This window comes from Leptidea sinapis, chromosome 8 (genome assembly GCF_905404315.1).
Source record: "Leptidea sinapis chromosome 8, ilLepSina1.1, whole genome shotgun sequence".
Lineage (NCBI taxonomy): Eukaryota > Metazoa > Arthropoda > Insecta > Lepidoptera > Pieridae > Leptidea > Leptidea sinapis.
Genome location: NC_066272.1, coordinates 11,692,278 through 11,704,432, shown reverse-complemented (window position 1 = coordinate 11,704,432; position 12,155 = coordinate 11,692,278). Strand labels below are relative to the sequence as shown.

General features: G+C 36.0%; 1 protein-coding gene across 2 annotated transcripts in view; it reads right to left on the bottom strand.

Annotated features, from left to right (window-relative positions):
- Positions 1–12,155, bottom strand: part of LOC126965675 (serine/threonine-protein kinase GA29083) — a 25,373-nt gene extending 13,218 nt beyond the window's left edge. Inside the window, exons 1-10 of one of the 2 annotated variants that reach the window (XM_050809392.1) lie at positions 12,075–12,155; positions 11,647–11,865; positions 11,380–11,479; positions 10,358–10,552; positions 6,775–6,888; positions 5,153–5,340; positions 4,981–5,067; positions 3,991–4,145; positions 2,036–2,154; positions 943–1,042 (exon numbers count right to left, since the gene is read on the bottom strand). In XM_050809392.1, the coding sequence (XP_050665349.1) occupies positions 943–1,042; positions 2,036–2,154; positions 3,991–4,145; positions 4,981–5,067; positions 5,153–5,340; positions 6,775–6,888; positions 10,358–10,552; positions 11,380–11,479; positions 11,647–11,864 (1,276 nt within the window). In that variant the 5' untranslated portion in view covers position 11,865; positions 12,075–12,155. Of the gene's footprint in view, positions 1–942; positions 1,043–2,035; positions 2,155–3,990; positions 4,146–4,980; positions 5,068–5,152; positions 5,341–6,774; positions 6,889–10,357; positions 10,553–11,379; positions 11,480–11,646; positions 11,866–11,931 lie in introns of both variants that reach the window. The other variant, XM_050809391.1, reaches the window with a different exon arrangement.

Sequence of the window (12,155 nt, the reverse complement as noted above, 5' to 3'; positions counted from 1 at the left end):
AATTAAACTTATTATTTAATAGCCTGAGGGCGGTCGCTCCATTCCCAATGTGTGGTATCATTAAGAAAGTCATTAATGTTATAGTAACCTTTACCACACAAACGATTTTTAACAATTCTTTTGAATAACGTAATACTTTTGTTTTGAACATTTTCTGTGATCTTGAAAAAGCATATACATCGCCCCACAAAAGACTTACTAACTCGACTTAGCCGAGTAGTAGGCATCATCAGTTTATGTCTGTTCTATTGATACGCTCTACCCATTACAATGCAGTGCCGCTCAGGATTCTTGAAAAACCCAAAAATTTTGAGCGGCACTACAATTGCGCTCGTCACCTTGAGACATGAGATGTTAAATCTCATTTGCCCAGTTATATCACTAGGTACGGCGTCCTTCACACCGAAACACAGTAATAAAATTTTATTTGTGAATTAATCCTAGAGGTGAGTGTTATCACTTTAAAAACATAACAAATTGTAATAATTAAAACACAAGTTATATGTGATAAGTGCACAATTTCCATGTTACAATAATCTATCTATATATATAAAAATGAATTGCTGTTCGTTAGTCTCGCTAAAACTCGAGAACGGCTGGACCGATTTGGCAAATTTAGGTCTTGAATTATTTGTGGAAGTCCAGGGAAGGTTTAAAAGGTGAATAAATGGTGAAAAATGCTGCTAAATTAAATAAAAACAACAAATTTGTTTTGCCTTTGATGTGTCCATACATAAATTCTATGAGAGAATTTATTGACGCACGGTTTGACAGTTCTGCTGTGAAACAATTTCATTACGACAGCAGGGTGCATATTTTACGAAGTAATTTTTAATGTTATGATATATTATTGACAAATTCATATAAAAACATTATTTTATTTATTATATAGACAGAAGAACTTCTGTCGGGTCAGCTAGTTAGTAATAAAGTGCTACATACCGCTCACCAATTCCATGACGAGGAAAAGCCATTCTGGACTGTCTTGCTCTTCTATTAGTGACACGATGCGAGGGTGGCACAGCTTTCTCATAACTCGCACCTAACAGATACTCAATCGTTTAAATATTATATTACAGGTGGCTTAAGTAGAATAGGCTATGTGCCCCGCCCACTGCTACTTCAACTTCGCAATCATTTCGCGTAGCTCGACGGACAGATGTCCGGTGAGGCACTAAAGTCTTCGAATGGCGACCACGTACCGGGAGACGCAGTGTTAGAAGGATCCCCACAACATAGACCGACGATCTGCTCAAGATCCCCGCAATAGGTTGGATGAGGGCAGCGCAGGACCGATCGACCCTTCAGACCGAAACACAGAAATGCTTACACTTTACTGCTTCACGGCAGAAATAGGTGCCGTTGTGGTACCCATACTCTTATACTCTTGCCATCCTGTGCAAAGGAGCCTCTCACTGGTAATATGAATGAATGAAAGTTTCGAGGACCGGAGCCCCCCCCCCCCCCTCCATTTCCACTAAAATATGACAGCGGTATTCAAATACCCCAGGAGGGTACCTCCACCAGAGTTGGAGAATCTTTCCCGAGTATTCTCGCTCGGGCTGCCCGTTGTATTCTGGGGATGTCACAGAACCGCACATGTCAGAGGACCAACAAGACCAACACCACGGCACCCCGTTCCACGCTTAATGTGGACTTTAGCAATATCAGGGGAATTCACTCCAATTTAAACGCCGGCCACCACCTTGAGACGGCGGAGCCGGCCGCATCTATGCGTGTGTCTACAGGTCCCATAGTGGTAACGCAGAAACGGATCATCTGCGATCAAGGGGCATTGACGACGTGTTTGCACGGCCGGCAACGCTCCGGTGATTCCTCTGGTGTTGCAAGAGAATGTTGGCAGCGGTGATCACTTAACACCAGGTGACGTCGTTTGTCCTCCTATTCCATAAAAAAAATCTTATTAGTTATATTGGAATAGTATACAACGACGGGGAAAATAATTTAAAAAAATACTTTTTACTAATAACTATTTTTTTATATTAATAAATATAAGTTGATAAACACAACATACCTCTGCTTCAACATAATGTTCTTTTCCTTTACATTTAGCTTTGTCAATAATTTTGAGAGCGTAGTCTTTTCCTGACGTTCTGTCCTTGCATATTCGAACTACAGCAAAATTGCCATCACCTAAAATAAATTAACAAAAACAGAGCTCATCAGGGAAATTTATAATTATAGGAATAGTTTAATGTACTTGCAGTAAGAATACATAAATGATTAAAATTTATTGAACTTTAAAATAATTATATTTTACTACTCTGATGCCTGATGAGAAGCCTCAAGGTCGCTCAGAGGGCAATGGAGAGGGCTATGCTCGGAGTTTCCCGAGAGCGAATCAGTAATGAGGAGTCCCGTCGAAGAACCCCATCGACATAGTGCAAATGATTGCGAAACTGAAGTGGCAGTGGACAGGGCACATAGTTTGACGGACAGGTGGCCGTTGGGACAGTAGTCCTCGAATGGCGACCTCATACCGGAAGACGCAGTGTTGCAAGGCCTCTCACAACATGAACCGGATCGCGGAATACGTTGGATGAGGGCAGCGCATCACCTATCGTCGTGGAGATCTTTGTCCAGCAGTGGACGTCTTGCGGCTGATGATGAGGACTCTGTTTCAGTTATTCTTTTGAGACATTTTTTTGTGTAATGTGTATATCAATAGGGCTTTAAATCATTCAAAATTATTGTCTATGGAACCTTACTACTATGCTGTCAAAAATAATCAAAATCTGAATTCAGTCATATTGTAATTTGGTATCTATTGTAGATTTTGAATAACTCTGTTTTATACAATTCAAATTAGGATATTATACCCACCATCTGGATGTGTGGCTTTCCTCCACAGTGCGGTTTTCAAGGAACTTTCTTCCACGTACTACAAAAATTAGCTTCCTTGTCCGGTGTTTCCGGGACGATAAGTATCGTATATTTTGGTACTTTTAAAAACAAAGCTTGTACACCTTCCTTCAAGGCCGGCATCGCTCCTGTGATTCTTCTGGTGTTTCAAGAGGACGTGGGTGGCGGTGATCACTTAACACCAGGTCACCCGTACGCTCATTTGTCCTCCTTTTACACTAAAAAGAAAAATTTTTGGGACAAAAAAGCTGTTCGAGTGCGAGTCGGACTCGAATACGAACGATTCCGGTGGTACCTCACAATATATAGCACTGTATACTTCTTAAATACTTTCGTAAAAGAAACATTTTATTTATTTTCATCTCGGCTATTTTAAATTAAATTTACTATCTTGGTTTTTATTTTTTGTTGTCAAATATATTATTTAAAGAGATAGACTCGGCCGCTAGGCTTTTTCCTAGAACTGCTCAGATTAAAATGCACTGAGATTAAAATAAACTGGACTGTACTACGATAAAAATGTCGAATTATTCCGTTTTGTGGTTTAAAAGTCGAATAGTAATTCAAACCAAAGATCACTGTAATATTATCTATCCCAGGTGAGTACAATTGAGTTAGTTTAATTAATAAATATAAAAACGTATGTTATTCTACATACTGCTACCAATACCAAATCGATAAAAGTTACTGTTAATACTCAATTGTCATAGAACTTAGTCGTTGATATATAGTGCAGGGACACATTGACGCGTCATATCGCTTTTGGCGGGAAGCGATATGATTGGTCAATTATGATCACGTTATGCACGCCACGCCCATACACCCGCAAAAATTGGTTGACCCGTACTTCATAGTCATACTTCAATAGTTTGTATTGTAGGTCTAATCTCTGGAAATGTCTTAGTTTGCTGTTATAGCGGGATATATAATACACAGTCTTTCAAAGTTACATTTAAATATTGCGGTTTATGGGATGCAGCTTGCTGACAGACAGACAGAAGCACGGAGAGTGGAGTGTTTGTAACACGGTGCCAGCTGGTTACCCATACGAGACCTGGAGGACCTGGTAAGAAGATTCAAGTGTTCTGATATCTCAATAATGTTTACCTATAATTTTGCCCACATTGTACTTGAGTCTCAATGGCTGTGGCAGGAGATTCGCAAGAGGCGACTGCTCGTTGTCGCCCGCGGCACCACTCGACTCGTTCACCTTAAGAGCAGCTCCAGCTGCCTTGACTGGCATTCGAGGCTTTGGACCCGTCCTGGATACAGTACATTAGGACGTGAGAGTATAGTCTATACAAGGGCCAACGAGATGAGATAAAGAATGTAAACAAACGGCTGCGGACAGTTACTGAGTTACATTGCAATAGTGAGCGATTATTACAGTCGTCGACAGCTGTTTTGGCGTGTTTCGTGCTACAGGAAAGCAGTCAGTACTGCAGTTGTCTACATTTGGTCCGCCATTTTGTGAACAAGTTCATTCCTGTTTGGATTGCATTCGAAGTGTTATGTATTTTTTCGTTTCTGTATTTACTGAGATTTTTGTTATTATTAATCCGTTACTATTAGTTTTCTTGTTGATTTTTGCTGTTATTGTAAGTAGTTGTTGATTTTAATTATGGATCACAGTCGCTGTAGACATCCTTTGAAAGATAGCAATTCTTTTAAATATTTAAAGATATCGATAAAAACGTTTTGAACAATTGAAACTTTGTTTACATTCTATATCTGGTCTCGTTGGCTTTATTATATAATATATTAATGCATAATAGAGGTGGAAGTTTTTCACGTTCAATAAGTGATTTTAAATCCTATTTTGATTAAAAATAGAAATAACGATTTTTTTCGATGTGTTGTGTAATAAAAATTTAACTTTTACGAAAAAACTAATGTAAAAACAGTTACAATTACACATGTTTTAATCCTTTAAACATTGTTTTATTTAGATTACATATTTTAATTTTAACAATACCCAAGAGTATTATATAGTATAATTAAGACCTTCTTAGTAATTGTAGTTTGTGTAACATGTAGGTATAAAAGACATTATTATATTTATTCTTTGTAAAAGGATAAGTTAAAACTATACCCAACCTTGAATTTCTCGAAATAGGTGTTTTTCTACATTGTAAAACAGCCTTGCTTTCTTCAAATTCTAATTCAAAGTCTTCTTGGTTCACTCTGAAAAGTTTAAAGTTGTGTCTTATTAGAAATATTTCCAAAAAAATATATTTCCAGAACCATTTTAATAGATCCTCACTATTACCTTTCATTTCCATAGGCAAAGAAAACATCATCTGCATCAAAGAACTGGTGTAGGGCAGTGACTTGACATCCGGACTGTGTGAACACTTTACGTACACAGCCAGTGTCAAGTTTTATACACTCAGTGATTGCCGCCAAGGCATGCTCAAGAGTTGGACTATTGCGTTTATTCAATAGCAATCTGCATACCTAAAACATGAAACCAAGGAATAACACAAAGTAAAGAAATAAAGAATAAAGAAATAAAGAAATAAAGAAAAAAGAGTATTTATGTATGTTTAAGGATGTATATTGTACTGTATCACGGCTTAAATTATAACTCATCAAAGAGTGCAGTTATGATATTTCGAACACCAAAACATAAGTCACGAAATTATCCTTGCTTATTTCTCGCAAATAAAAAGCTAAAGATAGATTGATAAAGTGAAATACTTAGGTCACATAATTTCGTATGACTTAAGAGATGACTATGACAGAGCGGGAGCGTAGAGCGCTGTCAGTGAGGAGTAATATGCTCACCCGCAGGTTTGATCGAAGCACAAATAATGTTAAAGCGTTATTATTCAAAGCATTCTGCCAGTCTTTTTACTCGAGCGGCTTGTGGGTGTCATATTCGCGCGGAACTTATAGCGTTCTACGTGTCACATATATAATAATGCGTTTAGGAGGCTGTTGGGGCTACCATGGCGTTGTAGCGCTTCTGGAATGTTTGCTGAGACATCTGTGGATGGTTTCCATGCCATAGTGCGCAAAAAAGCGGTTTCCAAGTTGCAGCGTCTTCGTGTTAGCAGTAACAGCATCCTAAAGATGATTGCTGCCAGAGCTGACTGTTTCAGTAACACTGGATATAGTTAGCTCTAGGTTTATAAATATATTCCACTAATAATACTAACGTAGTACATAAGAAATATTGTTACTAATATATATGGAGATCTCTCTGAATTAAATAAATAATATTGTATTAAATATATCATTGTCTTGTACCCATAGTACAGGTTGTGCCTAGTTTGGGGAAAGATAATTTGTGTTAATATTACTATAAATTGTAGAGTAGTACCATAGTACATATCATTTTAAGACCCCATAGGGGCTTAGTGCCTACTCTCCATTAAAACTGTATAAACTACATTATAATATTATTACATAAATACGAGTGTTAAACTGTGATGGTGCATTACCAAGGAGTATAGTTTGGTTTTATGTGGCCTTGCTGGAATTCTCTTCCAAGTATTATATAACTTCCACCTGTTTCCCTCTGCACCCTCTGCATCTTTCTACAGTGCCATGTAACAAATTTTCCTCCATGATGCATTATTTAAATTTTACAATTTTCATCCTCAAATCGGTTATTCAATTGCAGTCTAAGAAGTTTATTTCAAAATTATGTTTTTTAAAGTAAGCATCATTTAAAAAATTCCTTTATAGGAATATTTGGTGGAACAAGCAGGTAGGTACTTACGCATATACTTATGTACTAAGTTATATAATTAAGAAATATCTGCCTGATTATATTATTACACAATATGATAATAGGTACAATGAATCATAACAACATGTTAATTAAATGAAAAAATAATTGACTACATAAATAAAATGTTATATTGTCTGCAAAAAACTATTTACCTTTCGCGGCTTAACACCATTTCTGATAATAGTAACAATGCGAGGTCGCACCACATTATCCCCTGCGGGACTAACTCTTGGTGAACCATTGCCAGTTGTACTGTTGCCATTTGTCTGTAAAAATCATAACATTGTTAGGTATCTGTGATATTTTAATAGCTGTAACTCTGTACCTGATGAATTTTAATGTGTACTACGAAGAAACAACAATGTTTGAAGCCACCATTGACACACAATAAACAACTAGTATCACAATCTCTGCCTACGCGTCTATTAGGCAGAGTTTTCATACAGTTGTGCTCCGACCGCGCTTTGAACACTGTCAAAATACGAACGCCAGCCATAACAAGGATGGAGTGTCCCATTTCAGATAAGTGCCCCTTTAAATTCTATTAACAATTATTGTCATTTTTGGAGTCGGTGTCAACAGAGGTAGGTTTGTAATCATGGTATAGGTACATGCATAGGTGAGATGTGCTTGAGCGCACGCGCGACGTGAGGAGGGCAGAGGCGAGAGCGGGGCTGCGGCGGAAGGACACCGATTCCAAAAATAACAATAATCGTAACTAGAATTAGATTAATTAACTAGATTGTATAAAACTCGCAATTATTTTTATACTTTTTAGTTAATATTTATAATGTGTATTGTTTTGGAATAGTATTTTTGAAGTCGGTTGATTTTTTGTTGTAATTACATTTCAATTGCTTAAACGAAATGTTCATGCCTCGTGTTCGCGTTCGTCTAGCGCGTGACATAGTGCCACTGCTTCTAATGACCGTATACCATAGATGTTGTACATTACTCCCACGAAATAAGGTGTTAATTTTAATGTTTAAATTTTATCTGTAATTTATTGATGACCTTTTAATAAGCGATTGAGAGTCTATTAGTTTATAGTATATGTCAAAGGAAGAAATAGATACATCTCATTTATGATGTTTTTGTCTCAATGACAAATTGATTTCATCTAAATCATAGTTTGTCAACCTTATTTTGCTCACCGCCCACTTTGAGATTATGTTTTTTTCTAGAGTATTTTTGTGTATTTTTTTGCCTTTTTAAACTGTATTTTTTAATCTACCCACGCCCCATCTGCGCCATCTCAATGCCCCCTAATTTTCTCTGGGTCTTCTACTGCCCCTCCGAAAGTCTCAAACGCCCACAAGGGGGCAAATCTAAGTGGATGGACATCAAATTTTGACCACATTCACAGGCACCACTTGTTTCCGTTCAGTGTGGTCGTGTGTATTGTTTCGACGATCAGTTCCGATTCAAAAGAAGAGTTATTATATTTCGCTGCAGTTTGTCTTTTTAAAACAGCAGATACCAAAAAAAAAATGCTAGGAAAATGTAATAATAGACTTTCAAAATTCATTAGATTTTTCGTTTGATGTTGTCTCCAAGCAGGCTAATCGTAATTACGTGACTAAGTAGACACAAAATGCCACCCAGTGGACACATTTACGATAAAGCTATTTGGCGCGGATTTGTTTTGCTTTGGTTATATCAGTTCAGCTGTTTGTTTTTATCCACCATGCTGCGCCAAATGCTACATTCTGTCATTGTCATTCATGGCATGATTTTAAATCTACTCCATTTCACTTTAAAGAGCACTCTTGAATGCTTCACAATCATTGCTCATAGTTTTGAGTGGCCAGCTTAACAGTTGTGAGCATGCACCGTGCATGATGATTCAGTGGTGTGTTGCCCTCCACCCGGGTGGCCCTCTTTGATCAAATTCAAATATTTTTATTCAAAATAAGATGTGACGTCACTTATTGAAAGTCAAAAAACTACCACCCATTCCAAAATGAATGCCTCAGACCTGAGAAGAATGGGCAGTACAAACTCAGCGGGGTTTTTTTTTCATCGAATAAATATGTTTACAAAGTAATATTGTACAATTATTTTTATTATTTAATAGCCTGAGGGGGCTCACTCCATTCCCAATCTGTGGTATCATAAGGAAAGTCATCTATGTTATAGTAACCTTTACCACACAACCATTTTTTAACAATTCTTTTGAATAACGTAATACTTTTCTTTTGAACATTTTCGGGGATCTTGTTGTAAAAGCATATACCACGCCCCACAAAAGACTAACTCTACTTAGCTGAGTAGTAGGCATCATAAGTTTATGTCTGTTCCTGGTGTTAACATTATGGTTATGACAGTTTCTGGCAAATTCACTTATCCTCCATATACACCAATATGTTTTCAATTTTCCGAATGCATATTTACGTTAATTATTTAACACTCTTATGGTGTAAAAGAAAACATTGTAGGAAAATCTACACACACCTGCAAAACTTCTGTGTAAATTTTGTGTATCACATTGACCAACTCAGACTGGTTTTAAAAGGGGTAGTGAAGCCAGAGGGTATTTTTAAAATAAACACACGGTGTATGTTAGGGTAGCAGATTCTATTCTAGATCTAGCTGGATGGCAATGATCATCAAAGGCGAATGGCGAGAATGGACCCACATAATTTAAAAATTAAGGAAGCATTGTTCAAGTACAAGTTTATATTAATTATAAAGATATGTTTATAAAATGTTTACACAAAAATTATTGAGGCGCTAAGATATGGGAGTGGAAAGATATAAATTATTATAATTTATTAAAAAATAGATCATCTTGCACTATCGGAACGTTTTGCGCAATTCGTTATTGACATCTACATTTTTTTGACATGATAGAATTTTTTATATGGACGTTCTAACACTATCAAACTATCTATACCTACTCAAATCAGTAATTCTTATTCATAATACAATATGATTTATTGTTTTTGATACAAAAATCAGTAGGTAAGTATCTTTAAAAGATTCGATACCTGCTTGAAAAAAGAATGAACTTTGAATTATTAGCTGCTGGTCAACCTTCCACATAAATATTATATTATCTTTAAGCAGACAATAATTATGCATTTTACTTTAGCTTTTTTTTTGCCTTTTTTTTAGTTTTGTTACGTTCTACAATTCTTAGTAAGTTTCCATGATGTATGCCACCTATTTCAGTGGGTCCCAAAATACATGTATTCTCGCCATCCTCCGTTGCGAACAAACTTCCATTCACAGGGACTTTAAATTAGGATTACTATAATTAGTGTAAACTTGAATTAAATGAATAATTTTTATTTCAATAGGCAAACTATTATCATAGATTTTTAAATCTTTTTTAAATAATAGTTGAATTATTATAATCAATAATTCATATTAAGCTGCACTCCCTCATTGTTAGCTGAAAATAACATGTTTTTTTATGTGCATGTCACCTGTGCTATTAAAACAAGTGTGTTAAGTGATTAAACACCTCACAGCTGTATTATTACTTTTAAATACAAGCAGTGAGCATGTTAAGTAATACTGAATTATTACACAAATCGAGTTGGCTTAACAATTGACCAATTCAGGTCAGTAACTGTAACAAATTGATAATAATGTACTTTTTAAAAGGCCATCAACACTACTGTTACTCTTCTGGTGTTGCAAAACAATGTAGGTGGTGGTGATCACTTAACATCAGGTGACCCATATCCTACTTTGTCCTTCTCTTCAGTAAAAAAAAAAATAATATACCTGTAAATATCTTGACAGTCTATTGTTAGCACGAGCTGGTGAGGGACTTGAAGTATCATTCAATGACTCTGGCCCGCTCAATCTGAACGATTGAGGTGTTACTGCACTTGCTTCATAATCTATCTTTTTGAATGGTTCTCCAAACCCGCTGCAAACATATGACTGTCCATCTTCCAAATCATCCAGCTTACTTACCTAAAATTATATAATGCATTATATCTGTAGGTAACAGACATTGTGTTAAGTGCATATTTACTGATCAGTACGAAAATATTTCATTTACACACTGTTAAAACCTATATTGTCCTTTATATTCTAACAGCATGTATATTTATTTCAGGTATAAGAAAATAAGGCGGTTTTCAAGGAGCTTTCTCCCTCGTACTACAAAGATGAGTTTCCTTGTGCGGTGTTTCCGGGACGATACGACATGGGTACCTTTCATAAAAAGGGCATACACCTTCCTTAAAGGCCGGCAACACTCTTGTGATTCCTCTGGTGTTGCAAGAGAATGTGGCCAGCGGTGATCACTTAACACCAGGTGACCCGTACGCTTGTTTGTCCTCCTATTCCATAAAAAAAAACTTGTTTCAATCTTTAGCACTGATCACTACTATTAAAATTAGAAAACAAATACTCTAAGCTTGGTTGTCTACCTTAATGTGACATTGGCACACTTGTGGTATAACTTCCGCAGAAGCCACAGTAGGAAGTATATAATATAATATTGACACACTTTTTACACAAATTATCTTGCCCCAAGTTAAGCATATATAGCCTGTGTTATGAGTTACAAGACAATGATATATTTAATACAATATACTTACTTAAACATACATAATTCATATAAACATACATAAATACATTTAAACATCCATGACTTGGAAACAAACAACCATATTCATCATATAAATGCTTGCACTTACCGGGATTCGAACCCGGGACCTCTAGCTTAGTAGGTAGGATCGCTAACCACTCGGCTATACAGGTCGTCAAAAGAATAGAATAGATTTTATACTTACTTTTCTACCTTCAAGTGAATATATTGTTCTAACACCATTTGGCAGTGTCACATTATCAAGTAATACTCTCGTTAAATCAGTAGTAAGACTATCAAATGATCTGAAAAACAATACAATATATGTTAAGATAATATTTATTTAAAAAAAAAATGTAAGGGGAATTTTGTGTGAATCTTTTCAAACAACATGTTTATTTTTATAGTCATTAGTATATTTAATCATAAAATATGCTTATTTTTTTATTAATTCGAAAGGAGGGAAAATTACCTATATCTCTCTGGCAGTACTGGAATAATAACACCGGAATAAAATTTGTCACCGTTTCGATAGAATCTAATCCTTTTTGCTTTTCGTGCTGGTAGTGTTCTAGCAAATATAGAACGTCGATTGGTTCTTGATTTAATTATTTCCATATCACTAAGTTCCTTTTCTAGTTCACATACTGAGCTTGACCGGCTTCCACTGCGACTCAAATTGTTCTCCATCCTACAAGTTACTCCAGTTACACGACCAGTTAAGTAACGGATGATAGACCACGACTCAAAAAATCACCTCGCTGGTCACCTCACGATATAACAGCTCAAATGAAAAGACATAAAAAGGATCTTATCTTTTTGAAGAAATAAACATTTTAATACTAGTTTGTTAAATATATAGCAATAAATATTAGCTTTATTTCTGAAACAATATCGAACCTCGTAATTTACGGAAAATGAAGAAACTAGATATTATGATGGAAGGATCAATCATTCAATTTTCATTTCCGTAAAGATGAC